General features: G+C 39.4%; 2 protein-coding genes across 8 annotated transcripts in view; one reads left to right on the top strand and one right to left on the bottom strand.

Annotated features, from left to right (window-relative positions):
- The first annotated feature begins 7,771 nt into the window (after positions 1-7,771).
- Positions 7,772-14,101, top strand: HRC (histidine rich calcium binding protein). The gene is made up of 6 exons (XM_087713672.1): positions 7,772-9,097; positions 10,081-10,163; positions 12,667-12,735; positions 12,848-12,899; positions 13,395-13,431; positions 13,738-14,101. Exons 1-6 carry the CDS (start codon positions 7,879-7,881, stop codon positions 13,772-13,774), a joined length of 1,497 nt encoding a protein of 498 aa, XP_087569798.1. The 5' UTR covers positions 7,772-7,878; the 3' UTR covers positions 13,775-14,101.
- Positions 14,102-17,999: 3,898 nt separating this feature from the next.
- PPFIA3 (PPFI scaffold protein A3) overlaps positions 18,000-27,966 on the bottom strand; it is a 65,382-nt gene continuing 55,415 nt past the window's right edge. For 6 of the 7 annotated variants that reach the window (XM_014065529.2, XM_014065544.2, XM_014065536.2 and 3 more), the window contains 7 exons: positions 27,707-27,882; positions 26,638-26,735; positions 26,288-26,463; positions 25,676-25,744; positions 25,415-25,586; positions 23,772-23,846; positions 18,000-19,363 (listed from right to left, as the gene is read on the bottom strand). In XM_014065529.2, coding sequence (XP_013921004.1) covers positions 23,788-23,846; positions 25,415-25,586; positions 25,676-25,744; positions 26,288-26,463; positions 26,638-26,735; positions 27,707-27,882 — 750 coding nt within the window. In that variant the 3' untranslated portion in view covers positions 18,000-19,363; positions 23,772-23,787. The remainder of the gene's footprint in view (positions 19,364-23,771; positions 23,847-25,414; positions 25,587-25,675; positions 25,745-26,287; positions 26,464-26,637; positions 26,736-27,706; positions 27,883-27,966) is intronic. The other variant, XM_087713671.1, reaches the window with a different exon arrangement.

Here is a 27,966-nt window from a genome sequence, read left to right as displayed (position 1 = left end):
CGGCATACAAAACCAATAAACTAAACTAAACTAAACTAAACTAAAATAAGAGGAAAAGAAATGTAAAATCATTTTTAGTTCCTGGGAAAAAGGCAGGATGTAATTGTAATTAATTAATTGTAATTTAATAAATTTATATGCTGCCCAATCCCGTAGGAGTCCGGACGGCTAATGTAATTCAAATAAAATAGTTGGGCAGCTGTATGTATTTGTACTATCCAAACAATAAGTTGGCTGCCTACTATTGTTTAAAAAATAAACAGCAGCATAATAAATATTTGATGCATTGTGTAGTTTTGTTCTTGGACCATAACTACTGCAGCCAGCCTAAGAAATAATTATACTGAGTTTATGCATTCAGCAGAATGTGGTGAAAATTTTGTACTATGGAATCATATTTTTAAACACTCTCCTATATTGACAGTTTTAAGAGAAATAGGGGAAATATATTTTAATAAATATATTTTAATAGCATTTATATGCTATTTTTCTGCCTGTAGGAAGCTTTATTTCTCTGGAGAAATTCAGTTAAAATGATTAATTGTGCAATTGTGTTTTAAACTTTAGCACTGCAGGTTGTTGTATGAATTTGGGCATGTGACTGGGGGATTTGGTGTGTGTTCGGGTGGGGGAATGCCATTGACTGGACAATAAAATATCACAGACAATAGAAATAGACTATATGTCAATTTCATTTTCTCTCCATTTGTTATTTTTGTGAACTGCAGGATATTGTAGCAGTTGAAAATATCCTTCCATTGTGAAACGCCTCAATCACTTGACTGCAGGGCTTTTGCAATTGTCGTAAATGCAAAGACTGATCTTAAAGTTATTTTTTCATCCCAGTCATAACTTTAAATGATTACTAAGTCATTAAGCAAGTACTACCTGAATATACATGAATTTATAATTGAGTATCTATATGTGGGCTGTAAGAATCCAATGATCACTAGATGGGAGCAAAGAGTTATAAGAGATTCCAATTCTTGGCTCTCTAAGTAGTAAGTGTGCCACCATTTGCTAAACCTATTTTGAGGGAGGTAAAAAGTTATGATGTGGAAAAGTTATGCGTAAAGCCAGAATTGTTCAGATTTTTTTTCTTCCTCAAGGTTTGTACTTGCCTATTTTATTTTTTATTTTTAAATGTGTGTTGCTTGGGATAAAGCTAGAGTATTTACAAGTTTCCTGCCTCAGAATATCAAGTATTAAGAGTTGCTGATTTTTTTTTTAACCTTAGTATTTTTTTAACCATTTGCCAAAGCTGGGAGAAAGTTTTGAGGATTGGAAAATAGAAATGTATAGGCTGCTTGGGGCTTCTCAAATTAACACCTGTCACTCTCATTTGAGCAATTCTTTTCTTAAAACTGTTTTTAACCACTCTGATATATAATCTGCATGCTTTTCTTTTCCTCACCAATACTTTCTGGAATAATATTTTTGAAATATGGCAGCACTGAAAGTTATGTTGTGTTGCTGTGTAGCCTAGCAAAGTCTGTTCTGGTTGTCAGAGAACATATTTCTCTTGTGAAACTTCCTAAGGGGAATTATTACTGGATAATCACTATGCTCTACTCCTGAAATATTATGACCAGGGAAGGCCAGAGCGGTGTTTTTCAGACTCAGCAGCAGTGGTGGGCTTCTCTTACTACTGGTTCTGTGGGCGTGACTTGTTGGGTATGGCAAGGGAAAGATACTGTAAAATCTCCATTTCTTCCTCACTCCAGGGAAAGGTTACTGCAAAATCCTCATTCCTCCCAATCAACTGAGACTCAGAGGCAGAGAATAGATGGGGGTGGGGCCAGTCAGAGGTGGTATTTACCGATTCTCCGAACTACTCAAAATTTCCACTACCAGTTCTCCAGAACTGGTCAGAACCTGCTGAATACCACCTCCGCTCAGCAGATGTAAGATATGTGGACTCCACCTCCCAGAATTCCCATCCATCCATTATGGGAACTCTGCACATCATAAATCTTGCTGAGCCTGAGAAACACTGGGCTAGTTAGATAAGGCACGATCGTCTTTCATTTGCATCCTTCCCCATTTCCTCAATAATTATCCCATTTTATTTCTTATTATTGTTAAAGTGGGAAGACTAGCTCCTCAGTGTATTTTGATTGGCAACACTGGGAAAAATTTGCCTTGGAGCATTCCTGAGGGTTTGTTTTATTTCAGGCAGGCAGTGTGAGTCTACCTTTAAATCAAGGGTGTCGGTCAGGCTATGGAAAAAGCATTTTGTTCTAATGCCAAGAATGCTTGGAGATGCCCATGTGTCTAAAAGAGGACTTTCAACTCAGTTCTGTCCATCTCTAGTTAGAAGCTAATCTAATTGGTTTTGATGGGATCTATTGCAAATTAAGCATGAATGGAAGTATAGCTTTCACTCAGCCCCAAGCATTTCCTTTATACTTATATCACTGATTAACTTCAGCTTTTATGACCTCACAGGAAATGATTATGGTTTGAGAAGATATGAAAGCAATACTTCCAAGCCAGGGGTGGGTTCTGGCTGCCGCTGCTGCCTGTTCTCTCAGGGACGCATCCTGCGCATGCTCAGTTCTGTCTGCACATGCACAGAAGGCAAAAACAAGGTGGTGGTGCCTACGAACCAGTTCGGGAGCATGGCAGGCCTGGGTCGCTGCTGGTACCAGCGACCCAGGCCACCAACCTCTTTTCCAAGCATTCCCACTGCATGCCACTGCTATCTGATACTGTGGATTACTTCAAGTGGGGCACTGTCTTCTGTTGCAAATTCTCATTGGAAGAAGCATCTTCCAAAGAAATAAGGCATAACTGCAATTCATGAAATTCTTTGGGATAAGATTTACAGCCACATTGTAACCTTTTGTGTTGACAATTTTGTCAAGAGAAACCCAAGTTTCACAAGAAGAATGAGAAGCACGCTACATGGAGAGAAGGTAGTTCATTTCAAGAGAAAGGAATCTGCCCTTGAAAGGTGGCTACAAATAGGGGTACAGAGGCTAGAAATATTTATAAAGAAGGTGATCTTTATGGAGGTGTAGTATATGAGTATGTATGTATCTTATATGATATTTAATTTGGTGAGCATGTAACTTTAGTGAATACAATTTTTAATTAACTTTTCTTGTGCTTACAGATACTTTTCTTTGGTGTGTGGATTAAGTTGGGGTAACTCATTTGTGAGTTCAAGAAAGTTTGTGTAAGGGATTTTCTCTTTTACTTGATTCAATCAGTTTTAGCTCTGCTGTCAATTATTTGGGCCTGACTCAGCAATCTTTTGCAACAATGTAATTTACCTTTGAAGGACACGGTGGCTCAGTGGTTAAGATGCTGAGATTGTCGATCAGAAAGATTGGCAGTTCAGTGGTTCAAATCCCTAGTGCCATGTAACGGGGTGAACGCCCGCTACTTATCCCAGAGTCTGCCAACCTAGCAGTTCGAAAGCACGTAAAAATGCAAGTAGAAATAGGAACCACCTTGGTGGGAAGGTAACAGCATTCTGTGCACCTTCGGCGTTTAGTCATAGTATAGTGTAGTATAGCCTTTATTGTCATTTACAAAATAAATGTGACAAAATTGGTTTTAGCCCACTGGTGTAATTCATCACAATAAATACAAACAACATAAATAATATAAAGAATAATACCAATGCAAATAATTAGGGGAAAGGGGAAAAAAAGATAGAAAAAGAAAAACTAGTCATACGTGTGTGCGTGGAGTGATTGTGGTTGTGTTTAAGAGTCTGACAGCCCAAGGATAGAAACTATTTTTAAACCTATTTGTTCAGCTGGCTATCCTTCGATGTCTTCTGCCCGATGGTAGAAGTGCGAAGAGACACTGACCAGGGTGTGAATCATCTCTGAGTATCTTCCTTACTCTGCTAAAGCAGCGAGACCTGGCGATGTCATCCAGTGGTGTTAGTCATGCCAGCCACATGACCACGAAGACGTCTTCGGACAGCGTTGGCTCTTCAGTTTAGAAATGAAGAGGAGCACCACCCCCTGGAGTTTGGAACAACTAGCACATATGTGCGAGGGGAACCTTTACCTTTACCTATTTACCTTTGAGGGGTCCTTGGTGCTCTCTGAATTTGGTTGTTTTTTTGGTGACATTTCATTACCCAAACTTGATGACAGCATCATTGCTTACCAGCCTTCATTTCACCCTAACCTACAATATTTTCCTTCATTAGTATTTATCTTTGCTTGCAACATAGTTTCCAGCCTTATCGATTGTGGATTATGCTAATGGTTAAGGAAAAATTAACAACAGTGCAGAGATAGTTAATTTGATTTTTAAATATTTTCCCTGTAAAAGAATACTTTTCATTCTTTAAAATGTGGCAAAAGGGAGAAATGATGTGGTTTAATAGCATGCCGAATGACTCTGAGAGACTGGAGGGAGAGCTGTAGAATAGACCAATGTTTTTCAACCTTTTTTGTGCAAAGGCACACTTTTTTCATGAAAAAAATCATGAGGCACACCACCATTAGAAAATGTTAAAAAATTTTAACTCTGTGCCTATATTGATTATATATAAAGTGTTTTTCCCACGGCACACCTTACACTATGTCACGGCACACTAGTGTGCCGCGGCACAGTGGTTGAAAAACACTGGAATAGACGACCAGTGTGTTGAAGCTTTCTCAGTCCATTGAAAAAGGGAGGGTGTGCAAAATATTTCAGTAGAGTGGAGTGAAGTGGAGTGGAGTTAGTTGTCCATTTCAAGTCCTGGGAGATTATAGAACTCAGAAAGCTCTCTATTGTTGAAAATCTCTATTATCGATACTGTGTTGTCTAATATTGTAAGAGGTGGTAGAATAGGAGGGCGCCTCCTAAAATCTATTACTATCTCTACTGTTTTAAGTGTGTTCATTCCAGATTGTTCCAGCTGCACCACAGGGCCAGTTATTCAACCTTCCATCTGTATGCAAATTCACAATCATCTCAAATGAAACCAGTGATTGTTGTCTCTCTCTAGCTTAGAAGGGATTTTCTCTAGTTTTCCGGAGAATAAAATGAGAGGAGAAATACTTTCAATCTTGCAATATTCAGTTAATTTTGCAATAAATATAGAACTAGTACTCCTAGTTGTGCTTCTTTCTTAACTAACGTGCAGGCCTAATACATGGGGAATTATCATATTAACTAAATCAAATTTCATTTTTGTCCAGATCTGTTAGGTTTTTAGCACATTTCCGGTGTACAATCTAAAACAGGGTGTTAAACTTGCAGCCTGCGGGCCACATGCATCACACATTGGCCACACCCACACCCAATTTAGCAAAGGGGGGAAGTCATGATACGTCAGTGACAACTCCATGACAATGCAAGTTTGACACCCCTGATCTAAAGGCCAAATGTATCCCACTAAAAATCCTACTCTTAGGATTTTCCTCTTTTGGTACCATCACTGGGGCAACTCATTTATTTTAATTCTTCTACATAATGGCACTCAGCAGTCTCACTTTGAAAGACTGTGTCTTCATGTGGGGGAAAATATACATTTTAAATAAAATAAAACCCACCATTTGAAAAATGGGGATTTGTTGTTTCCATTTTGATGAAAAGCATTGATTTGAACTAAAAGTTTGATCTTTTCCTGTCTCTCATTCATTCCTTTAGTTCAGGAATTCTTGCAAACTTAACCCTAAACATCCGGCTTTGTGTGTGATTAGCAGAGATGCCGGAGTTAGCTAAGAACTCAGATCATTGGCACATAAACTACAAAATGTAGCTAGAATTATTCAGAATCAGAGAGATTATTTGCAGAGTGGGATCTCTTGGCAGTTAGTGCTTTCCCTTTTTTACCTTCAAAGAGATCTTAAATTCCAGGTCTAGACAAGTCCTTCATACACAATGAAATTGGTGATTTTCTTGCAGATATTTCATTACCAAACAAGGCAGCAGCATCAGTGCTAGGAGGGAGTGGGGTTTGCTCTTATTTTTATATATACTAGTGACCTGCCCTATCACTGTAGGTGGGAGTGTTCTTGGTGGTTCCTTGGTTAGGCTGTCATTTATTGTTAGTTTGTTTGTCTTGTTGATAGTTCCTTGATTGGGATATTGTTTACTTTTATTGGTCTAGCGTTCAATCTGCTCATCTGGGTTGCGAAGAGTGTTTGGCTCTTTTTGATTGTCTCTTTTGAGGCTATTGAAGTTTAGCCTGAGCTTTAGCCTGTTTATTAGGTGGGCCTGGTCTAGATTATTAAAGATTAAGCAATTCCTATCTTTAGGTGCCAAAGAAATAGGATTCTCTGATGAAGCAAGCACAGACAGGCTAATTCAGAAACTTGAGCAAAAGGAAAAGAACAAAAGGAAAAGAGATTGTCACAAATCAGCATTCCCTAATCTGGGAAGTATCTTATATATGTGCTGGGAATCAATTTAGCTAAATAATGGGGGGAGTATCTATGGAGATTCTCAGTCACCCATATCATGGTTGCCCCAATGATGCTTTTTCAAAGGCAACTGGATTTTTAAAGATGTTTCACTTCTCATTTTTCAATCAGAACTGAAGGAGCTTTTTGGATGAGAAGTGAAACATCTTCAAGGAAAAGTCCAGTTGCCTTTTGAAAAAGCACCTTTGGGGTAATGTGGGAGCAATGTTCCAAAGACATCTGAAGAGTAGCGGGTTGTGGAAAAGAGCAGACTGTTCATCAGGTCTTGTTGCATGAATTTTCCTTTGCGCTTTGTGTTGATATTTGGGTATAGCATATATACCTGAGTAGTTTATCCCCGTGCCTAAGCCCAAAAGACACTACATTTAAATCTCTCCTAGAGTCTGGTGGTGTTGAAGAGTCTGATTAGCTTGACACAACCTGCTATGGGCCCTTCTTCCACTCTCATAGAGAGAACAGAACACCAGGATCAGTAGGAGTGTGGTAGAGCTGCACAGGTATTTATAGATCTCAGGCGGCCCTTTGGATTCAGTTTCAGCTCCCAGGACCCATCAGCACATTCCTGAGACTGCTGAGAATGTGTGTCCCTTCCAGGTCACTCTCTCCCTCTTTAAATACCCTGGACCATCTCTTTAACTTCTGACCACATGATTCCCTTCAACCTCACCCTCCAAATCTTTTTACATCATACTCCAATCTTTTCTTATTCATGCACTTCACTATTTGGATATTCACAAATATGCCAGCCTTGCCCTTCATCCAATACCAGGAAATCAAAGAAGGAAATATTGACAATGTATCTATGTTGTTTTATTTTAGTGCAATCTTAACTAAAATGGTCATGTTCCAGCATTCCAATGAAAATAATTACACATATACACACTAGCACTTAGAACAAGCTACTTGTTGTTATTCTTTTACCATCTTCTCCAGCCCAATTTCTAGGCTGTTTGGTTGAATGAAATCCCGCTATCAGCTCTAAATCCACAAGATCCTTTTCTCCTTTCAAGGACAGATTCCCTTCGTCTAATCCCAGACAATCAAAGAAACCAGGATTCTGTTAGATTACACACTTCTCAGTCTGATACACACCTAGGAGCTGTAGCTCATGTTTCTCATTGCACTAAAACTTGCTGGCTTCTACTTTGAGGGACTAATGTGCAGTTGCTCTGAGCAGCTAATAATAGATTGGCAGTATGGCAAAGAGTTTAGTTCCCTAATGTTGCTTCCCAACTCCAGCCCAGTGTTGTCATATAAGGGCATGGCAGGAAGCCCATGGCTTGATTTTCTCATCTATCCCGGAGGCCGGGCCTGGCAGCTATTGGCTGTGAGCTGAAGGGCTAATCTAGGCCAGCTGCAAACGTCACTCACATAAGCCCTAACTGGAAACAGTATTCTACCCCTGAGTTCTCCTTGTGCGCTGTCTGTTTTTCCTGATTGCCTGTCTTTGGGATCTCCACTAAGAATTCTGGGTGGAAGCAGCAAGGCTTTTACCATGGCTTCTTGGAAAGTCTGTATGCTTGGCCTTCTTCTGGTCCTCCTCTGTTCATTCCAGCTTCCTAGAACACAAGGTCAACAACAGCATCACCACAGCGATGTAGAATACCATGGAAATGAACATCATCATCCCAAAGAGCATCACCACGATGCACACCATTATCAAGATGTAGAAGATGATGGTGATGATGATGAACATGCTCACCATCATGCTGCTCAGGATAAGGATGCTGGACATTTCCAAGGAAGTCATCATTCTCAACATGAAGATGATGACAATGAAGAGGAACATCCTCATCCTCATAGTGCTGATCACCACATAGACCATCACCACCATGATGATAGTAATGATGATGATGATGAAAGTCATGATAAGCATCATCATGATAAACATCATGGAAATCATCACGATGACAATGACGATGACGACGACGATGATGATGATGATGATGATCATCAGGAACATCATGAAGACCACCACCACCACCATAAGGACCAAGAGAGGCACCATCCTGAAGACCATCAGCATCAGGAAGAAGAAGAAGATGATGATGATGATGAAGAAGATGATGATGAACACCAGCATCACTACCATCATCAAAAGCATGATGATGACGATGACGATGATGACGACGATAAAGATGATGATGACAGTCAGTCACATCATGACCATCATGGCCAACACCAACACCATAAAGATGATGACAGTGATGACAATAATGATAATGAACACGAACACCACCATCATAGACATCATGAAGAGCATGATGATGACGATGATGATGATGATGATGATGATGACGATGATGACGATGATGACGATGATGACGATGATGACGATGATGACGATGACGATGATGATGATGATGGCAATGATGTTCGTCATCATCAACGTCATCACCAAAAGCATGCTGACGATGATGATAAGCATCACCATCAGCGTGAAGAAGAAGAAGACGAAGAAGAAGAAAGCAATGATAGTGATGATGATGATGATGATGATGATGATGATGATGATGATGATGATAAAGATACAGTTCACAAGTCGCATCACCAAAGTAGCCATCATCACCATCGTAAATATGATGGTAAAGAAAAAGAGTCTGATGAAGTACTTTCTAAGGAGAAGGATGAGCATAAGCATGAACGACACAGACAAAAGCATCACAAACATGAGGCCCAAGAAAAAGCCAAAAAGCACCACAGAGAGGAAGAAGGTGAGAAATGTGTAAATATTGTGGGGAGGTATATGATTGATGGGGGAAATCTTGTCTCAAGCCATTATAGAACAAGAAATTTGATACCTACAATCTGGAGAACAGCTGGTTGGGGAAAAAAATGTGTTGAAAAAAGCAGATATAATGAGGAAAGCCAACAATACATGTTTCAGTTGCCATCATAGTCTCCTTTCTCAGAGAACCTGAAAATTTTGTTCCAATCAATCCAATCTCCGAGCCTATTCCAGCTTTTACCCACTTGTCAGCCCAAGTGTAAAGGACTACAGCATCCATAACAGAATTACAGAATAACAAAGCTGGAAGAGATGTTGGAGGTCTTCTAGTCCAACCCGCTGCTTAAGCAGGATGCCCTGTACCATTCCAGACAAGTGGCTGTCTAGACTCTTTTTAAAAGCCCCCAGTGATGGAACACCCCAATTTCAGAAGGCAACTTGGTTAACTGTTCTCACTTTCAGGAATTTTCTCCTTAATTGCAAGTTGCTTCTCTCCTTGATTAAGTTTCCATCCATCGTTTCTTGTCTTGCCTTCTGGTGATTTGGAGGATAAGATGACCCCCTCTTCTTTTTGGCAGCCCCTCAAATATTGGAGCGCTGCTATCATATTTATAATTGCAACAATTGTAGACTTGCTGTAATTGAATTATAATTGAATTTAGTTATAGCATGGAATTATAGCACTGCAGGTCACACTATCTGTAAATAGTATAAATTAGATCTACTACAGTACTGTGGTAAGGTGAGGTAAATAATCTAATTCTTTTATTCTTGGCTTTCAGCCTCTTTTCAGATCAAATGAAGTTTATACTTTCTTTAGAAAACTCAAAAATCCAACCATCTCTTGTCAGTCCCTGCTCTCTGGGTCCCATTTCTTACTCTGTTAATAGTCTCTAGAAGTAGCTTACCAAAAAAAAAACCAGAGAACAACCATAATGGAGCTGTCTCTGTTTCTCTTTTCATTTGAAGATGAGGATGAGGATGAAGAGGAAGAAGGCGAAGACAATGAGTATGAAGCAGGTTCTGTTTGTCACTACTGTGCCTTCTGCAAGGTAATGCAGGAAAACCTTTGCATATGATTTTGATAGTTTATTGTTCCCAGTTAGGAGCCTACTACAGGTTGCTGACCTGTAGTGCCTCCACTAATATGGCCCATGTTGAGAGTTGGTAAAAGTTCTCATTCAGCAAATTCTGAAGGATCCCTGGTTCTTTATTCTTATTCTAATCCCAAAGCGGAATGGCTTTTCATTCACATTAAACTAATTTGAGAGCATTACATAATACACAGTTCACAAGGATGACTTCTGTGCCTCTATCTTTCCACCAAAGCATTGGGAATTGCACTGTGGCATGGATTCTCCCCCTTTTCTCTCCTTATTTTTGGTTAGGTCAGGTCTATGCTGAAAGTCTATTCCATTTGCTTCTTATCAACGAAGAAGGTCTGCTCCTCATCTAAACAGTCTGGTTCATAGGCAGTAATTTGGCAGGCAAAGATCAAGTCACATAGGAATGTGGCACGTGTAGCTTGTCCTTCCCTTGCCATATGCACTCTGTTTCTGCTTATATAGTATCCATATATGAAGTAGATGAGCTCAGAATTTGCTCTAAAAAAACAATAAAATAGTCTTATATGTCTGGGTATGTCTGTATACAACCACATACACACAACATTTTCTGATAATTCACCCGGCACAGATTTACTGACCATATTTCCAAAGATAGTTAAACTTTTGTAACACCAGCAAATTAGCTTGTTTCTTCCCGCCCGCTTAGCTTCATATTTATTCTAGAAAGCTGCTGAAAATCTTTGCTATATATTTATGCTATTTAAAATGGTATTAAATAGCATCAGCAGGAAAAGAACAAAAAGAAAAGCAACAAAGGAAAAGAAACTAGAAAAACACTTTGGTTCAAGACTGTTTTATTAAAATTAATTTTTCACTTACATTATTTACTAACAGATTACATGTGCGCATGTGTGTGTGTGTGTGTATGGACATAAATATATTGATTAGGTAAAGAGATGGAGGGAGATGGTAGATGATAGATACAGTAGAGAGATAGAAGAGCAAGAGTGAAACAGACAGACAGAAACTATATATCAGACTGGATTTGATGAAGAAAAGATTATTCAGCATGCATGTGGCTGAGCATGTCAGCACCTCTTTAAATCAGATGTGAGACCAAGAAAAAAAATCCATCTTCCTTAAGGCATTGCCAACAGGTGCAACTTGATCATTGCAGACCCTTAATATATACCTGCAGTTTGGATAGATCTGTTGAATATGGCTTTTAAAGGTTTTTTTTAGTATACATATGTGCTAAAGCACTGGCATATCTAAATTTAGAGTATTTATTTGTATGTGTGTATGTACACATGTGCAAATATACAAATATACAATATTATAATAGCGAACTGCCCTGCTCCTCAACAAATGCTTATACTTCTGAAGTTTAAACAGTACATCAGTAAAGTGTCTATTCTAAAACTTTACTATTATTATAGTTCCGTTATTGATTTCCTATGCTTTGGTTTTGTGTTATTTACTGTAAATTGTTCAGAGTTTTGGCAAATGAACCAGTATGTAAGCTGAAATAATTAATACATCAATTCTGCTGCCCTCCTATGCAGCAGAATATGCAGGCTGCCACAAAGAAGAAGGGGTCAACCCTATTTTCTAAAGCAGCGGTCTCCAACCTTGGCAACTTTAAGACCTGTGGACTTCAACTCCCAGAGTTCCAGAACTCTGGGAGTTGAAGTCCACAAGTCTTAAAGTTGCCAAGGTTGGAGACCACTGTTCTAAAGCACCAGAAGGCAAGATAAGAAGCAATGGATGGAAATTGAAAACAAAAACAAAAAAGGCAACCTAGAACTAAGGAGAAATTTCCTGACATTAAGAGCAATTAACCAGTGCAATGGGCTTGCCTTCAGAGGTTGTGGGTGCTTCAGCAACAGAGGTGGTATTCAGCAGGTTCTGACCAGTTCTGCAGAACTGGAAGCGGAAATTTTGAGTAGTTTGGAGAACCGGTAAATACCACCTCTGATTGGCCTCAGCCCCATCTATTCTCTGCTGTCCCAAGTCCCAGCTGATTGGGAGGAAATGGGGATTTTTGCAGTAACCTCCCTTGAAGTGGGGAGGGAATGGAGATTTTAAGGTATCCTTTCCCTGTCATGCCCAGCAAGCCATGCCCACCAAATCATGCCACATCCACCAAACCACGCCCACAGTACCAGTAGTAAAAAAAACATGAATCCTACTACTGTCCAGCACTGGAGGTTTTTAAGGAGAGACTGGACAGCCATTTGTCTAAATGGTATAGGGTCACCTGCTTGAGCACAGGGTTGGACTATAAAACCACCAAGGTCACTTCGAACTCTGTTATACTGTCATTTTGAGCATTGCTCCACCCATATTCTTCCAGGGTGCAGGGATGAGGGTTATCTATAATCCTTACTGGGTTTGAGTGATCTTTGCAAACATTTCGACATTTCACCCCCCCCCCCAACTAAGCATCCTACTACCTCTTTTCTTCCTCCCCTTTCTTTGTTTTCAGCATTGTGGGGAGTGTGACAAGTGCCCTTGTAAAGATGGAGACAGCAGTGACTACTGTATGAGCTGCCAGGTTGGTATTTCAGTTTCTCTGCCTCCATAATTTCTTCTCTTTCTTCTCCTGCAAGTCTGGCTTCATGAATGTTCAGTAACCTTATCACACTTGTGTTCTTTTCTTCACACAGTATTGTCATTTCTGCTACATTTGTCCTGTGTGTGAGACAGCCTGTGCACCAGGTGAGCTGTAGGTTATTATTATTATTTTTGTTTAATGGACAGGAATGTCAAATACAGTCAGGGTGTAAAAATTAAACCTGAGTTCAGTTGAGTTGCTATCTCTCAAGTCATTGAGAAGAAACCTAACCCTAACCCTTCCTACCCCCGACATCTCCATAATTGAATTTACACACTGTATCACACTAAGCCATATATTTTATTTAGCTTAGCATCTTACATGGTTGCAGCCATTGCAGTTTTTAAATGATGGCGAAGAGTTGTCTGTTATGCAAATTCATTCAATTGTGGTTTATTCAATGAACTACAGTATATATCAGGCTGTATTTGATGAAGAAAAGATTATTCAGCATGCATGTGGCAAGGTTTGGTGTGATGTATGAACCCAGCCTATGTATGCTTTTTGGAGACAAGATGATGCAAATTAACAATCAATCTCCTTATCTACCTGAACTTGTTCTGGAAACCTGAACCTCTGTTTTGTTCTATTTTATGCAGGAAGCATCGTAGATGAATTATCTGGAGCCTTATTTCAGTAAGTGAGAACCTCCTCCTTCCATAGTAGCACAAAGACCTTTTTTTCCTCTTCAGATCTGATTTTGCAGCCTTGGTTTTAGTTGATTTTTTAAATAAGCTTTCCATTTAGAACTTGGGTCAGCCTTGAGTATGATAAGTAATGTTCCTTTATCTGAGTGTTGCTCTGATGATTTCTAGGAGGAACAGGATGTAAATTTAAAAAGTCATTGCTGCATTATAATAAAGTTATGTAAAATTATAGTAATAACAATGCAATGGGAAATCACCACCATCAAGAACAAAATAATCTTCTTTCCTTTTGCAGGACAATCACTACCATATTTGAGCAGCAGGAACACTGAAGCGCCCTCTTCTGGATAAGACAAAATTAGGGGAGATGATGACACCTTGACTTTTAGAGCCAAACAGTAAACAAGGGCAAATATATGGCTGTTGTTTTCAGCAATGTTTTCCTCTTCCTCATCTTTGCAAAAAGCTTCCTAAGATTGATTTTGTCCTTAGGTGGGAGGGGGGGGGGTATCTTTCTTCAGATGGCAGCCAAGAAGCTTAGAGTTGATACCAAGTGAGCTAAAAAAAAGGGGAGAGATGTAACAAATCATCTACACAGCTTCTTTATTTGCTGCTAAAAATCTACCTTTTAAAATTGCTTTTGATTAAAATAATAATAATAATAATAATAATAATAATAATAAATTTCCTACTGGGATGAAGACTCATAGAACTGTTGTCTTGTTGAGCATTTGGGTTTTTATTTGGGCAGGGAGATTGTCCTATGCATGCCAGGGCATGTTAAGTGAGATCAAATTTTAAACAAGATATTTCACCTTGAGTTAAGGAATGCATATTGTCTATTGTATTTCCTTGGCAATTAAATGTTTAAGAACCTCATCACACTTTAAGTTTATTTCTGAGCAATAGGTCAACTATTCATCCTGTAGTTGTTTTCCCTCACTCATGACCTCCAGATTTGTAAGAGTGCAACTTCAATGTCAGCTACAATGGAAAATACCAGACAGAGGAAGTCCGTCAGAGGTCTTCAAACTTGGCAACTTTAAGACTTGTGAACTTCAACTCCCAGAATTCTCCAGCCAGCTATGTTTGAAGACCTCTGGTCTTAGTGAATGAGCCAGAACAGGAGAGGATTCATGCTAGTGTGAGTTTGCATCAATGTTTGTTTCTGAATTGTGATTTGGTTTGGTGAAAAATATTCTGCCCAACACTCTAATGCTGACCCAGAAGTAACTTTCTTCCCCCCCCCCCCCCCCCGCATAGGGTCAGCCATAGGCTATCTACCCTATTCTTTAAAAAAAAAACAATTACAGAATTCTATGCAATCTTCTTAACCAGGTGTTAAGAAATGAGTTATTTTACAGCCCCCCCCCTTGTGTTCCATTCTCAGCCATTTTTGCTTATATATTAGCTAGCATCCCTCACTTGACAAATAGTACAAATGATCTGTTTTATCATCTTTCCTCTTCTTGCATCATACCATTTTTCTGCATCTGATGTCTGGCCATTGCACTGAATCTCAGGAAGCCAAAATTGGATCCATTAAACCAAATAGGGAACTCCAGCTGAAGTACTGAATCCCACAGACTGAGAGTGCGGATAAAAACAGAACTTGGCTGAGGTTAATTAAAGGTTTGTCTCTCTTGTTCAGATGTAGATTTTTGAACAAGATCAAAACAAAAGAGTGAGTGAGTTTGGTCAGGGGGTGTTGATAGAACCTACTGCTTCAAGAAGTAAAGTGTGAACAGAATCTGAAAACAAATGTGCTACATAGACTCCAAGCTCAAATCTGAGCTTCCTTGTGACCTCAGATTTTGAGACTCACCTGCTTTGGTTCAAATAAAAGTAATCTTCTCTCTCCACTCCAATGATGGATACTCTTCTCCAGACTTTTTAAATTTAATTTATAGCCTTCACTTTGTCTCGTTTTCATGAACAATAAACTTTAAAACTTGCTTCTAAACTTGCTGTGTGTTTTCTCCATAGCCTTCCCTTTTATGAAGTGGCCTTAAGGGATTTGGTCATCCTAGGAGATAACATTTTAGGGAATTGGGAAAGGGGCATCTATTTTTTCTTCATTAAATGGAGGAAACCTTTGGGACGACATGAATAATAGGGCAATGTCTTGTTTCTGTGCTTTTTGTCTTTGATTAGTTCTTCCTTGGATCCTCTGTATTGCATAAGGAAAAGAAAGCCACCCCTTATATTTTAAAATTCTGTAGAGTGGCACCTTTTTAGTGAGAATTGACCACTTAATGTGTTTTAAAATAAAACTTGCTTCCAATGTGGGTTTCTGAAGTTAGTAGGACTTCTATAGCTAGGCAGATCCTGACAGCCATTGTATACTGGAAGCAAAAAGATACTGCACTCTTCATTTTGCAGCCTATATCTGATATATCCACAATAGATCATTCTGCGGATGGTACCAAGTTACCAGAATACACAATCTGAGCACTAATGCAGACCTATGATCTGATGGGAGCAGATGTTGAAGTGCTACTAGGAAAGCTGACACAAGGCCCATCCTTATTATGAAAAGAACAGTGTATTTATAGAGAGTTGTAGAGACCATGAGTGGAGTTGATTATAGGGAGAAAGGGGCCTAACCATATTGGTGTCCAGTGATAATAGAACCCAAGTCTGTGTTTCTTGGACATATCTTTTCCCCCCTCTAATATAAGAGGAAAGTAGTTGTCACTGAAGAGGTGAAGAAAGCAATGGGTTGAGTCTTGGACATTAAGAGAGGCTGCCAAAACCCAAAGCCTTTGAACGGAAGGCTTTTGACTTCTATGTATCCTGTTTTCAAAGAATTCAATGAGCACACAAAGTATTAACCAGATGCCAGGAGGAAAAAAATAAAAACCTAAACTTCTTCTTATTGTTCCAATTATGTTAGTTTGGAGATTATTAACTAGGACACTTCTAGATGGATGGCTCCTCCACAAGAAATCCAATGGCCTTGTGGAACCACGCATCCTGGTAAAAAGGAAAAAAAAATAAAACCATGGGGATTTTTAGAAGTAGAGGAATTATCATCTGAACAACACATGAAGTTCATTAGCATTAGGTGATTGCTTCAGAAAAATTCAAGGTAATTGCTTAAGAATTGCTTAGTCTGGAAAGACACTAAATTCCACATTCTGGGTGCTTCTTTGCTTGCTTACCCACTGTTCAATGGATTTCAATTTTAATAGACTTTGGATTTAATGGACAAGGCCTTCTGAATAGGAGATATAGTACTGAAACACAGCCGAGACAGGGAAGGTGCTATGAAAATCAGGGGAGCCGACAGAGTGCATTGAGACATTAGTGGTGGAAGGTAGGAGAAGAAATGGAAAAATAAAACTATGGGAGTATTAAAAGTGGAAGGGTTAGTTGGGGATGGGAGCTCTTGAAATATGCCATGTGGAGAGTTGGTGACAGGAAAGAGGGGGGCAGCACACACTCTTTTATTGCTACAACATTCCTGTACGTTTGTTTGGGTTGAAAATGGCAAGTAGCCCCAAGTCGCCCACTGAACTCCATTGCCAAGTAGGAACTTGATCCTTGGTGGCTCCCGGTCCTTTTGTATCAATACTGAGATTACATCATAGAACGCACCATATTATTAGTAGAGTGGTGGCATGCCAGGTGGAAAGGCTAACGTTGGAAAGGGAAAACAAGATTCTAAAGACCAGAGCAAGATGTAGCTCTGGTGCCCTTCCCTTCAAAGACTAAGAAATAAGCGGCAAGAAGTCTTGTTACCAAATAAAAGTGGAAGAAAAAGACCTAAGATTTAAATTCTGGCACTATTATGTACTGAATTTCTAGATCTGTGGTAGCTGCTCCACATTATTATTTTCCTGTATCTACAATAAAAGCAGTATATGTATCTATAAGCCTTATGCTTCCCACTGCTATCTTAACTCTTTAAATGCTGGTTGTATTGAAAGTAGTTTACAGTATTGCAGTGCCATAGGCGAGGCTCTGGGTGCAGGATCTGAAAACAAGCAGTGCTGGGCTGAGCAAGAGAGCGTTGTAATCTTGCTCCAACACCTGGTTCTGTTAGAAGAATGGTGGGCTCTTAAAGGCTAGAATACAGTGGAAGCAAAGAATGCCAGGAACTGCCTCACAGAAAGCAGACAGAGATCCTTTTGTCAATTCTGTACCTCGCTCATAAAGAAAAATCTGCAGATCCTAGAAAACGTTTTCAAACTTTGTTTTCTTTTTTCCTTTAAAAAAAAACATTTCTTAGCTCACTCCCCTTGTAACCCTCCCTCTCTGCCTTCCCTGGAAGCAAACGGGAACGAAGGGGACCAGAAGATAGCTCCTCCAGTACCTCAGCTTCCTGCTTACCCCTCACAATCTCCCTGACAGATTTGATTTCCCAGATTGTATTTTTCCCCTCCCCTACCCATTTTTTTTTTCATGCAAAACTACCCCTTTGCTTTGCCCCCTCACACCCACACATTCTCCCTGGAGGGAACAACTGAAATAAAAATGTAAAAAGAAAGGTGGAAATATATAAACATCAAATAAAAATTATTGGCGTGCAGGGCAGAGGGGTAGCTGGACACATTATTAAATTAACAGAGAACCTGTAATGGCGGTCGAAAAAGAAATTCAATTTACACGAGATTCCACAGCACAGATATACACAGAAAATACAACTCTTATATTACAATAGTCTTGGAGGAAGGGAGATCTGTGTGCCATATCAATAAAGTCCAGAGTCCTAACTCCAGTGACCATCACAGGCTGAGGTCTACTCTTTCCAGTTTGAGCATCTCGGACTTGAATTCCCCACTCTCTGCTCTCATAAAAAAAAAGGAAAAGAAAAAAAAAACTGATGCTCCATCACACCAGATGGACCACCTATCTACTGGTACTGCTTCATGCCAGCACCAAGAGAGTTTGGGTGACAACTTCTAGTCCTCTTTCCTCCTCCTTCCTCCTCAGGCGTTCTCTCATCTGGAGGAACAGGGAGCTGCAAAGGCAAGGGGAAAAGAAGAGAAAGGGGGGATTCTTTTTAATTGTTGACTTGTGCCGAGAAGCACTTGCTTCTGGACAGAAGAAGCAGGCATCCAAAATTTGAAGCTCTGTGTATCAGGCCTGGGGGCAACTTGCTCTTTGGGGTGGGTGTGAGCAGAGGGAGGTACACTGGCTTTGTTCCTCCTGGCTTCCATGCTCTTCCCTTGTTGAGAAGAAGGATGGGAAAGGGCGGGTGGGGGGGGAGGGAAAGGGAAGAACTGGCCTTTGAACAACCATCTTTATTTTTTTGTCATCAGGAGATGAAACTGGACCCCTTCATAGCAGCAATGCAAAGGAAAGGAAAGGAAAAGTGCTGGCGGAACATTTAGCACCTATGGCAGGGCAGGGAAGGGGAACTGGCCAAGATGGGCTGCTTGGTCCAATATGTGGCACATGGCAACAGGAAATAGAGGCTTCTCCTCCCCCTGCTCCACCAGAAAGACCTGGTGGCACAGCAGCGGGATAGGATGCGTGGGCAACCACATTTTCTCATTCACATTCTTATGTCCCTGCCCGGAACAAACAACAACAATAAATAGAGGCCGAGGTGGAAGGCCATTTCCCTCTGCAACTGGGGAAGGAGCCCCTCCTTGGCTTGAGTCCTTTGAGTTCATCATTGACCATCGACCACTGCTGCTACTAGGAAGAGGGCACCTGGGAGGAACACGGTTGATTGGTTGGTTGGTTGGTTGTTGGTTAGTTGATTGGTCGGTATGTCCAGGATCTCCCATCCATATTTTTTCTTGGCAACAGTGGCAGCAGCGGCGATGGTGCTAACAGCAGCAGCAGCAGCAGCAGCTCTTCATACCTTCATGTGAGCACATGATGGAGAAGGAGAGGCGGCGGCGGCGGCGGCAACAGAGGGGTCTACCTGCCCAAGGCAGGGAGGTCACACATAACTGGGACAGCAGCTTGCAAGAAAAAGAGAAAGAGAAGTAAGGAAAAAAATGAATCTCAGATCACGCAAAGTTCCAAAAAGCTAACAATTTTTTTTCTAGCCTTGAGGTCTACAGTTGGCCATGCTCAAGATAGAGGCTGTCAGCTATATGCAACTGTTAGTGAGAGGTATTACTGATGTTAAAGTACCCCTATCTTTCAGGGATAAAGTATAATGGTTGTTACCCGCAACTGTGAAAACATAGAGGCAGAAAATGCCTATTTTGCCTGTTGCTATAGATGAAATTTACAGGCTCCTAGCCCGGCAGAAAACAGAAATAAAGGAACATTAACAATTTTTGTCAAGAAAGCAAAAAAAAAAAATATTTTGAGATTATTTGCTCTTTGATAAAAAAAAGCATTCATTTTTAATGTGCAGCTTTTACTATCTAGAATTGTATATTTGTTTGTTATCATCAGTATGAATGGTGTTGAGAGACAGATAGATTATTTGTTTAGAGAAAAAAAGCTACATTTATTGTTGATTGGAAGCTACTTACGGACTTTCCCCCCATAAAAATAAAAATCTGTGATTTATGGTTTTGAAGATTAGACCAGAATATATTATAGAAAGAATAATAATGTGATGTAACTTAGAGAGGTTATAATATATTTGTACTTATAAATGCTGTGAAGGATATCAGAAGAAACTTCGTTATATTATTTTCTTTCTTTTCTATTTTTCAAATTTTTTCTTTGCACTTTTTGCTTCTTTAATGTCTTTCTTTTTTCCTTATTATACATTAATTTATTTTAGTTTTATCTTCTTATTTAAAAGTTTTTATAAATATTATATACAACAAATAGTGGTGAGAGACAGTGCATTCTACTATTCTCAATAGCAACAATGACTTTTAGTGCCAAGGTCCAAAATCAACAACCCCAAATTACTACCCAGCAGCTGGAACTGAACCATCCCATAATTTACAACTACCATACAAGATTGTGTATACTACCATTCTCTTACTCATGACTGGCAGAGGCTGGGAGGTGGCAATGAGAACCTGAAGACTGGGAAGAAAATGACTTACAAAATTATTAGAAAAGTAAATAAAAAAAAAGATTATTTCATTTTGTTGATTCTTTACTGAAAAGGTCTCTGCTATCCAACAGCAATAATATTAACATGGGGCAGTACCGAATTAACTTTGGTAGAGCTTTAAAAAACTAAGAAGAGTCAGATCTGATTAATAATAGGATGCAAGACTTCCGGTTGATGTTGTGGCGGGGACATCTGGAAAATAGCGAAACTCTGTAAAAAAATCGCACAGACTGATTATAAATTGCGGCACAATTCAGTAGCACAAATGATCCATTGGAATTTGTGCAAAAATTATAATATTAAAACAGCAACAAACTGGTGGGATCATCAGCCTGAAAAAGTCACCGAAAATCAGATGGTCAAGATCTTGTGGGATTTCCGTATACTAACCGACAAAATACTGGCGCATAATACACCAGACATCACACTGGTTGAGAAAAATAAGGTCACAATCATAGACATTGCAATACCAGGTGATAGCAGGGTCGCCGAGAAGGAACATGAAAAAATCGCAAGATACCAGGACTTAAAAATCGAAATTCAACTACTATGGCACAAACCAGCAGTGATAACTCCAGTGGTAATTGGCACACTGGGTGCTATTCCAAAAGCACTGGAATTACATTTAAAACAGTTAAAAAATTGACAAAATCACCATCAGTCAAATGCAAAAAGCCGCACTGCTTGGAACTGCACGCATATTACGAAAATACGTTACGATGTCCTAGGCCTCTGGGTGGGGCCCGACTAGTAACCAATGCCAAATCCGGCGAAACAACTGGCCGCTGTGATACAATTGTATAATAATAATAATAATCAATAATAATCAATAATAATAATCAATAATAATCAATAATAATAAAGCATTGGCAACAAACAAATGCAAATATTAGAAATAACAACTGAGATGGCCAAAAATCGAGTAAAAAAAGGTAAAGAATTGGACATCACCTGGAAAGGATCAATGGTTTCTGGCTCAAATATCTGACCAGTTTACATACAATATTGGCCAGGCAACTGAATGAAATTTTACAAAAGGGCCAAACTGATGAATGGTTGACAATTGGAAAAACATACTTGATTCAGAAAGATGCAACTAAAGGAACAACACCTGAAAACTACAGACCAATAACATGCTTGCCAACAACCTTCAAATTACTCACAGGCATTATTGCAGATAATATGATGGATTATTTGGAAACAAACAACATCTTGCCAGTAGAGCAAAAAGGCAACAGAAGGAGCAGGGGCACAAAAGATCAGCTCCTAATTGATAAAATGATATTAGAAAATTGTAAGAACAGAAAAACGAACTTGAATATGGTCTGGATTGATTACAAAAAGGCATTTGACTCACTGCCACATAGTTGGATCATAAAATGCTTAGAAACAACTGGCATTAGCAAAAATATTACATATTTTACTGAAAAGGCGATGAAACAATGGAGAACTGAGTTGGCAGTAGGGAATGAGAGCTACGGAATGGTTAATATCAAGCGAGGAATTTTCCAGGGTGATTCACTTTCACCTCTTCTCTTCATCATCGCAATGATCCCACTATCAGTAATCTTAAAAAAAATGAAATTAGGCTACCAAACAGCCAAAGAAGCTGAAAAAAATTCACATTTACTATATATGGATGATTTGAAACTCTATGGAAAGTCAGAAATAGAAATCCAATCATTGACAAACACAGTCCGAGTATTCAGCACCAATATTTCAATGCAGTTTGGCATGGAAAAATGCGCCACTGTATCCATAAAAGGGAGCAAAATCACTGCATGTGAGGGAATTGAAATGCCCAATGGCCAATTAATTAAATGCAAAGAAAATGAAGCCTACAAATACTTAGGCATTCTGCAGTTGGATAACATCAAGCATGGAGAAGTAAAAACTATTGTCAGGCGAGAGTACACCAACAGAGTTAGGAAAATTTTGAAATCTAAATTGAATGGTGGAAATACAATCAAGGCCATAAATACCTGGGCAATACCAGTTATAAGATACACAGCTGGTGTAGTTAACTGGACACAAGCTGATTTGGACATTTTGGACCAAAAACCAGGAAACTAATGACAATGCACTACAGTTTACATCCACGTGGTGATACTGACAGACTGTGTCTGCCCCGAAAATCAGGTGGCAGAGGATTATTACAAGTGAAGCAAACAGTTGAAGAAGAAAAACATGCACTGGCTGATTATTTAAAAGAAAGTCAAGAACATCTATTAATCGAAGTAAAGAACAAAAATCTACTGAAGGCCCAACAGACGAAACAAGAATACAGAAAAGATGTGATAAAATCAAGAATGGAGAGTTGGCAGAACAAAGCACTGCATGGCCAATTTCTGGAAAAAATAAAAGATAAAGTGGACAGTGAACAAACTTGGTTATGGTTAACAACAGGTACATTAAAGAAAGAAACAGAGTCACTAATCCTGGCTGCGCAAGAACAAGCTATCCGCACAAATGCCATTAAGGCCAAAATCGAAAAATCCTCTGATGATGCCAAATGCAGACTTTGCAAAGAAGCTGATGAAACTGTTGATCACATACTCAGCTGCTGTAAAACAATCACGCAGACTGACTAAATTGCGGCACAATTCAGTAGCACAAATGATCCATTGGAATTTGTGCAGTTAAAAATTGACAAAATCACCATCAGTCAAATGCAAAAAGCCGCACTGCTTGGATCTGCACGCATATTACGAAAATATGTTACAACGTCCTAGGCCCCTGGGTGGGGCCCGACTAGTAACCAATGCCAAATCCGGCAAAACAACTGGCCGCTGTGATACAATTGTATAATAATAATAATAGGATGGCAGGAAATCAGGAAATCCTAGAAATATAGATTAGATCTGGGGCTTTAAAAATCCCAGAACACAGCAACAACAAATATGATCATACTGAAAAGCAACATAGATATGTTCATGTAGTCATCAAAAATGGACTAGATCCAATGGATTATTATCTAACTTAAATGTGGATTGTTTCCAATAGAAATTAACAGGTTTTTCTTCATTTTGAGGTTGTGTCCTTTATTTGAAAAAACTGACTCATTATACTGGGATATAACAGAATCCTAATAACAATAATTCATGTCAATTTTTGGGTTCTGGTTATTGCATTTTCTCACTGACAAACATACTGCTGAAACCTTTTTGGGCAGATTCCTTCTAGGTTGTTTTATCTATATGTTGTTCAACTGTTGTTGTTTTTAAATAAAAAAGAAAGATCAGAATTCAAATTATGCTAATCCAACCTTTGGACATAGTCACACCATATGGATGTATTTTGCATTGCATGTTTGTAAGGTGTCCTATTAAGCAGTATCCTACCTCCTCCATCTTGGCATTAACAGGAATACGTTCTCACTGACATACTGTCTGTCCGTTGGCTACCTAATGAGTTCCCTGAGGAGAGAAAAAAAGGAGAGGAAGGCATTCAATAAATATATCCACCGGAGTTTTAAAAAATACTTCTTGACCAAAGGTGTCCTGAACTTCTAATGCCTTAGATCATGTGTGGGCCAAAGGAACAGCCTACATGTTTTCTCTTCCTAACCCATGGCATGCACCCTCAGGCCTTGTGGTCTTCAGCCTGGTCATTATTGTTGAGAAGTCTCATCCTTTCTCACTGTTCTATATTAGGAAACACACAAATATTGAAATATAAGGACTAACACTGCTTTTTAAACATTGGCTCCTCTCTGTAAACATGAGAGAGAACAGTAGCTCCACTTATTTGGTGTCATTGTTCAAGCAACTGGGATTGGTAGGCTCTCTAGGAAGATGAACTGCTTCTTTCAACAACTTAAAGGTTGTTCACTTTATCCTGTTTTATGCCACAATGGTTCTTTTCAAAGACAGTGGTCTTGACAGTATAATGCAGTACAGATTACAAGTGCCTTTTTCATAAGTATATACAACAAAATTGAAGAATCTGCAGACTTTAGATTGTTACTGAATCAGAATTCCCAGCATGTGTCACCAATGGCTACACAGATGGGGTAGTAGAGAGCCACAAATTTCCCAACCCCCAGATTAATTTGCTATGATAATGTGAAAGAAATAAGTGTAGCTGAACTTTTTTTTCCTGATCACAACAAGAATTCCTTATGCATAGTAATTGAAGAATACATCAACTCCCATGATAGAGGAAATGGATGGAAAATGTGATGGAGCTAGCAGAGATGACAAAATTGAGGGTTTTAATAAGAGAAAAGAATATATTCAATTTTGTTTTTACCAGGAAACTAGTTCTGGACTTGCTAGTTGAGATAGAAAAAAGTAAAATATTCACTTTGGGTTTTGCTGATTAAACTGTTGTTATATAAAAGGATTTCTTGTTAAGTTATTAAATTAAAAATTTGATGCAATTCTTTTCCTTTACTTATCTTCTTATTCTCCATTTTTCCTACTACTTTTATTTTCATCTGTATTTTATAATTTCAATTAAAAAGGAATAAGTTCCAGAAAAAGAGAACACTCTATTCCTTATTAGCTTGGGAATAGAGAGTGGGGGAAAAATAACATACTTTCCTGACAGCAGGAAGCTTCTAATTTTATATTATTATTCTTTTATGTATATTTTTTATAAGCAGCTTCACCAGATGGCAGCATTTAACTATCATTGTCTGGATTTGAAAGCTAAGTAGGGCCAGGCCAGTTCAATATTTGGAGGTATGACTTCCAGAGAATCCCAGAGCTGTAAGATAGATTGAAAAGTTGGGAAAAAAAAATCCTGGGAGAAAAAGCAAACAAACTATTTCTATATAATTATTAGGAAAATCATAGAAATGTGTCCACTAAGCTTGACATTAAAGAGACTTTATGTTTGTATTGGATAAGTTGCCTAAATAATATTTTGATACATAAATGGAAGTTAAAGAAACATGATTCCCTACCCAACCCCCAACCCCGCACTGTGCACTCTGGTTCAGAATGCAGGCCTAGATAGCCTAAGAGTTGTGTCTAAATACCCTCTGGCTGCATCTTACGAAGTTGCACCCCGGGTGAGGTAATGGAGGCCACGGAGGCTGTGCGGAAATTGGCTGGCAACATCTCGGCTGAGTCAGGGCTGACACCACGGAGGTCTTTCTCCCGGAACATCTTCCGCCAAGATGGGGAACGACTGAAGGTCTTGGCACTATCCTAGAGACAAAAGTGCAACAAATATGGTCGAAAAGCAAAGCGTGAGGATGTCTCTCAAGATTAGAGACTCTGGTGAAAGGAGAACTCACCTCATCCAGTCGCCGGTCTGTTCCCATGGTGATGAGGTTCCCAAATTCTTTTTCTAAAATCTGCCGAGCCTAGGAGTTTTTTTTTTTTAAAGTAGATTATTTTAGTCTTCCTTTCCATTGCTTTGTTGTTCTGTAAAGAGCAGTGCTCCCTTCGGCCCTCCACTTTTTTCCTTTCTCCAAAAATGTTAAGGAATGGAGAAAAAGGGCCTTTGGGTGCAATTGTTAGGACAGTGTGACGCGATTTAGGAATATGCATTAGCAACATAGTGCCCATGGTTCCCAGACAATTCCAGTTAAATAGAAATCAAAGCAATTGAATAATGAACAAAACTTGGAAATGTGTACATGCTCCCCCAACTAACCAATCACAAACATCTCATCAGAGGTCAATTAAGAATTCAGAAAGAAAAAATTAGGGGATTTTGAGTTTATGACTGAAGTCAAAGATGCCTACTTCTCATACTAAAGAATTAAAACCTAGGTGGTTATTGCTGCACTGAAAAAGGCTCAAGATTCCCTTCTTCTTGTCATGGAAGCATTAGGCACAGCTTATGACTGCTTGATTCTCTTCCCTCCCCTCCACTATCCAGCTTCCCTAAGCTTACTCCTGACCTGTGTGTTTTGGGTTGGGATCTGCAGCAGCAGGGCCAAGTCATTGCAATCAAAGGTGTCGTCCAGGGCCAGGAGGGCTCCGTGCACCCCACTTTCAACTAAGTTGTTGGCAAACTCTTTCAGCCCAATAATTTGCACCCAGCACATCACGCGCTCGTTGGACCACACCATCACATCTAGAAAGGGATGGGGAGGGGAAGGGAAGAGACAAGCTTAGCACTGAATTCAATCCTATGATCCACCCACTCTAGCTATTTCATTTCCGTCCCTTATTTACTTTCCCCAATTCAGATTTGTAGATGCTGCTCAATGGCAACCCTTGCTCTTATCTTTTCTCATCTATTATCTACCTTTGTTTTGGTTCTGACTCTCCTCTCGTCTTCTTTCCAGTTCCTTTCGGTCATAGTTAAGACGTTTCAGGCACATGATTCCATAATGAAGGCTCACCCTTGGAAGATATATCATAAATTACACCAGAGAAATGGCAAATGGCTCACTCTGGATCATCTACTAAGTTTGCAAGGGCTGGTGGAGTTGCAGCAGTAATACTAATTAATGCTGGGTAGCTTGATCATGGAGTTGGAGTTCCCATTCAATTTCCCAAAAAGAGGCATCGACTTGTTGGGGGAAGGGAGTCAAATGATGAAACGTGTGTTGCAACATTGCGACGCAAACTCTACCCCTTCTGTACATGCACTGTGATATTGCACACATGTATATAAGAGGTGGAGCTTGCATTGCAATGCCACTCTGCACATTTTGACGAAAACTCCACATTCAGCAGGCACTTCTTTGAGCACTGGTAGAAATTGAAATGTTTTCCCTCAGTTCCAGCATTGATTGGAAGTGTAGCAGGGCAGGACTTTGGGACAAAATCCAGGCGTGTATGTGTGTGTGTGTGTATGTGTGTGTGTGTGTAAAATAAATATTAATATAAATAAAAACAGTGTTCCTGGCAAGATCATTATATCCATTGTCTACTGTACATTTCTTAACTGCACCATTGAGAATGATGTTGCTAAAAAAAGACAGGATTGCAGCAGATGCCCAACAGGATGATGATGATGGATCCAGGTTAAGTAACGGAGGGAGTCTTGGTAAATTTTCAGTTCCCATGTTGTTCGTACCGAGCTTTTCCTTGAAGATTTCAGTTCTAAGTGTTCCGTTTTATGGCTAAGAGCAGGTGATATTCAAGGCCACTTCTCACAGCTTTAATCTTAATATCCACATGAAACTGCAATTCCAGAATCTTTTGTAAGTGGATGAACATTAATAAATAATGTTATATTTGGTTGAAATTACAGACTTTGCACACACACATATATGGATGCATGACTCACAAACACAGTGCTGTAAATTGTGTCAGTAACATGAATCTATTCTTTCACATGGAAGGCTCAAGCTATTTGCTCTTCTCACCTATGGAAGCTGTCCACCATCTTGAGCTGGCCCCGTAGTTCCTTTTTGTTAAGGTGGTCCAACATCCGGGCATCAACTAGAGATTCCATGAAGTAACTGCGGTACTGAGGCAAGCCCAGACTAGGCAGCCAATCATTTCCAACCCACTCATGGTTCATATCTCCATATGCCAGGATCTGGAAAAGCAGAAAAGGGACACCCTGAAGGGCTATTTTTGTATAATATAAACCTAATCCAATCACTCAATTAGCCTATTTTGG

Source organism: Thamnophis sirtalis, unplaced genomic scaffold (assembly GCF_051295495.1).
Source record: "Thamnophis sirtalis isolate CommonGarterSnake01/CBP01778 unplaced genomic scaffold, rThaSir2_p1.2 scaffold_4, whole genome shotgun sequence".
Lineage (NCBI taxonomy): Eukaryota > Metazoa > Chordata > Lepidosauria > Squamata > Natricidae > Thamnophis > Thamnophis sirtalis.
The sequence above is the reverse complement of the archived record's forward strand: the minus strand, read 5'-3'. Positions and strand labels throughout refer to the sequence as shown.

Excerpts from the sequence above, each read along its gene's own strand:
- HRC (XM_087713672.1), top strand. The coding sequence starts at position 7,879 with ATGGCTTCTTGGAAAGTCTGTATGCTTGGCCTTCTTCTGGTCCTCCTC. Across the intron at positions 10,164-12,666 it reads ACTACTGTGCCTTCTGCAAG|CATTGTGGGGAGTGTGACAA; the intron begins GTAATGCAGGAA and ends CTTTGTTTTCAG. Across the intron at positions 12,900-13,394 it reads TGAGACAGCCTGTGCACCAG|GAAGCATCGTAGATGAATTA; the intron begins GTGAGCTGTAGG and ends TATTTTATGCAG.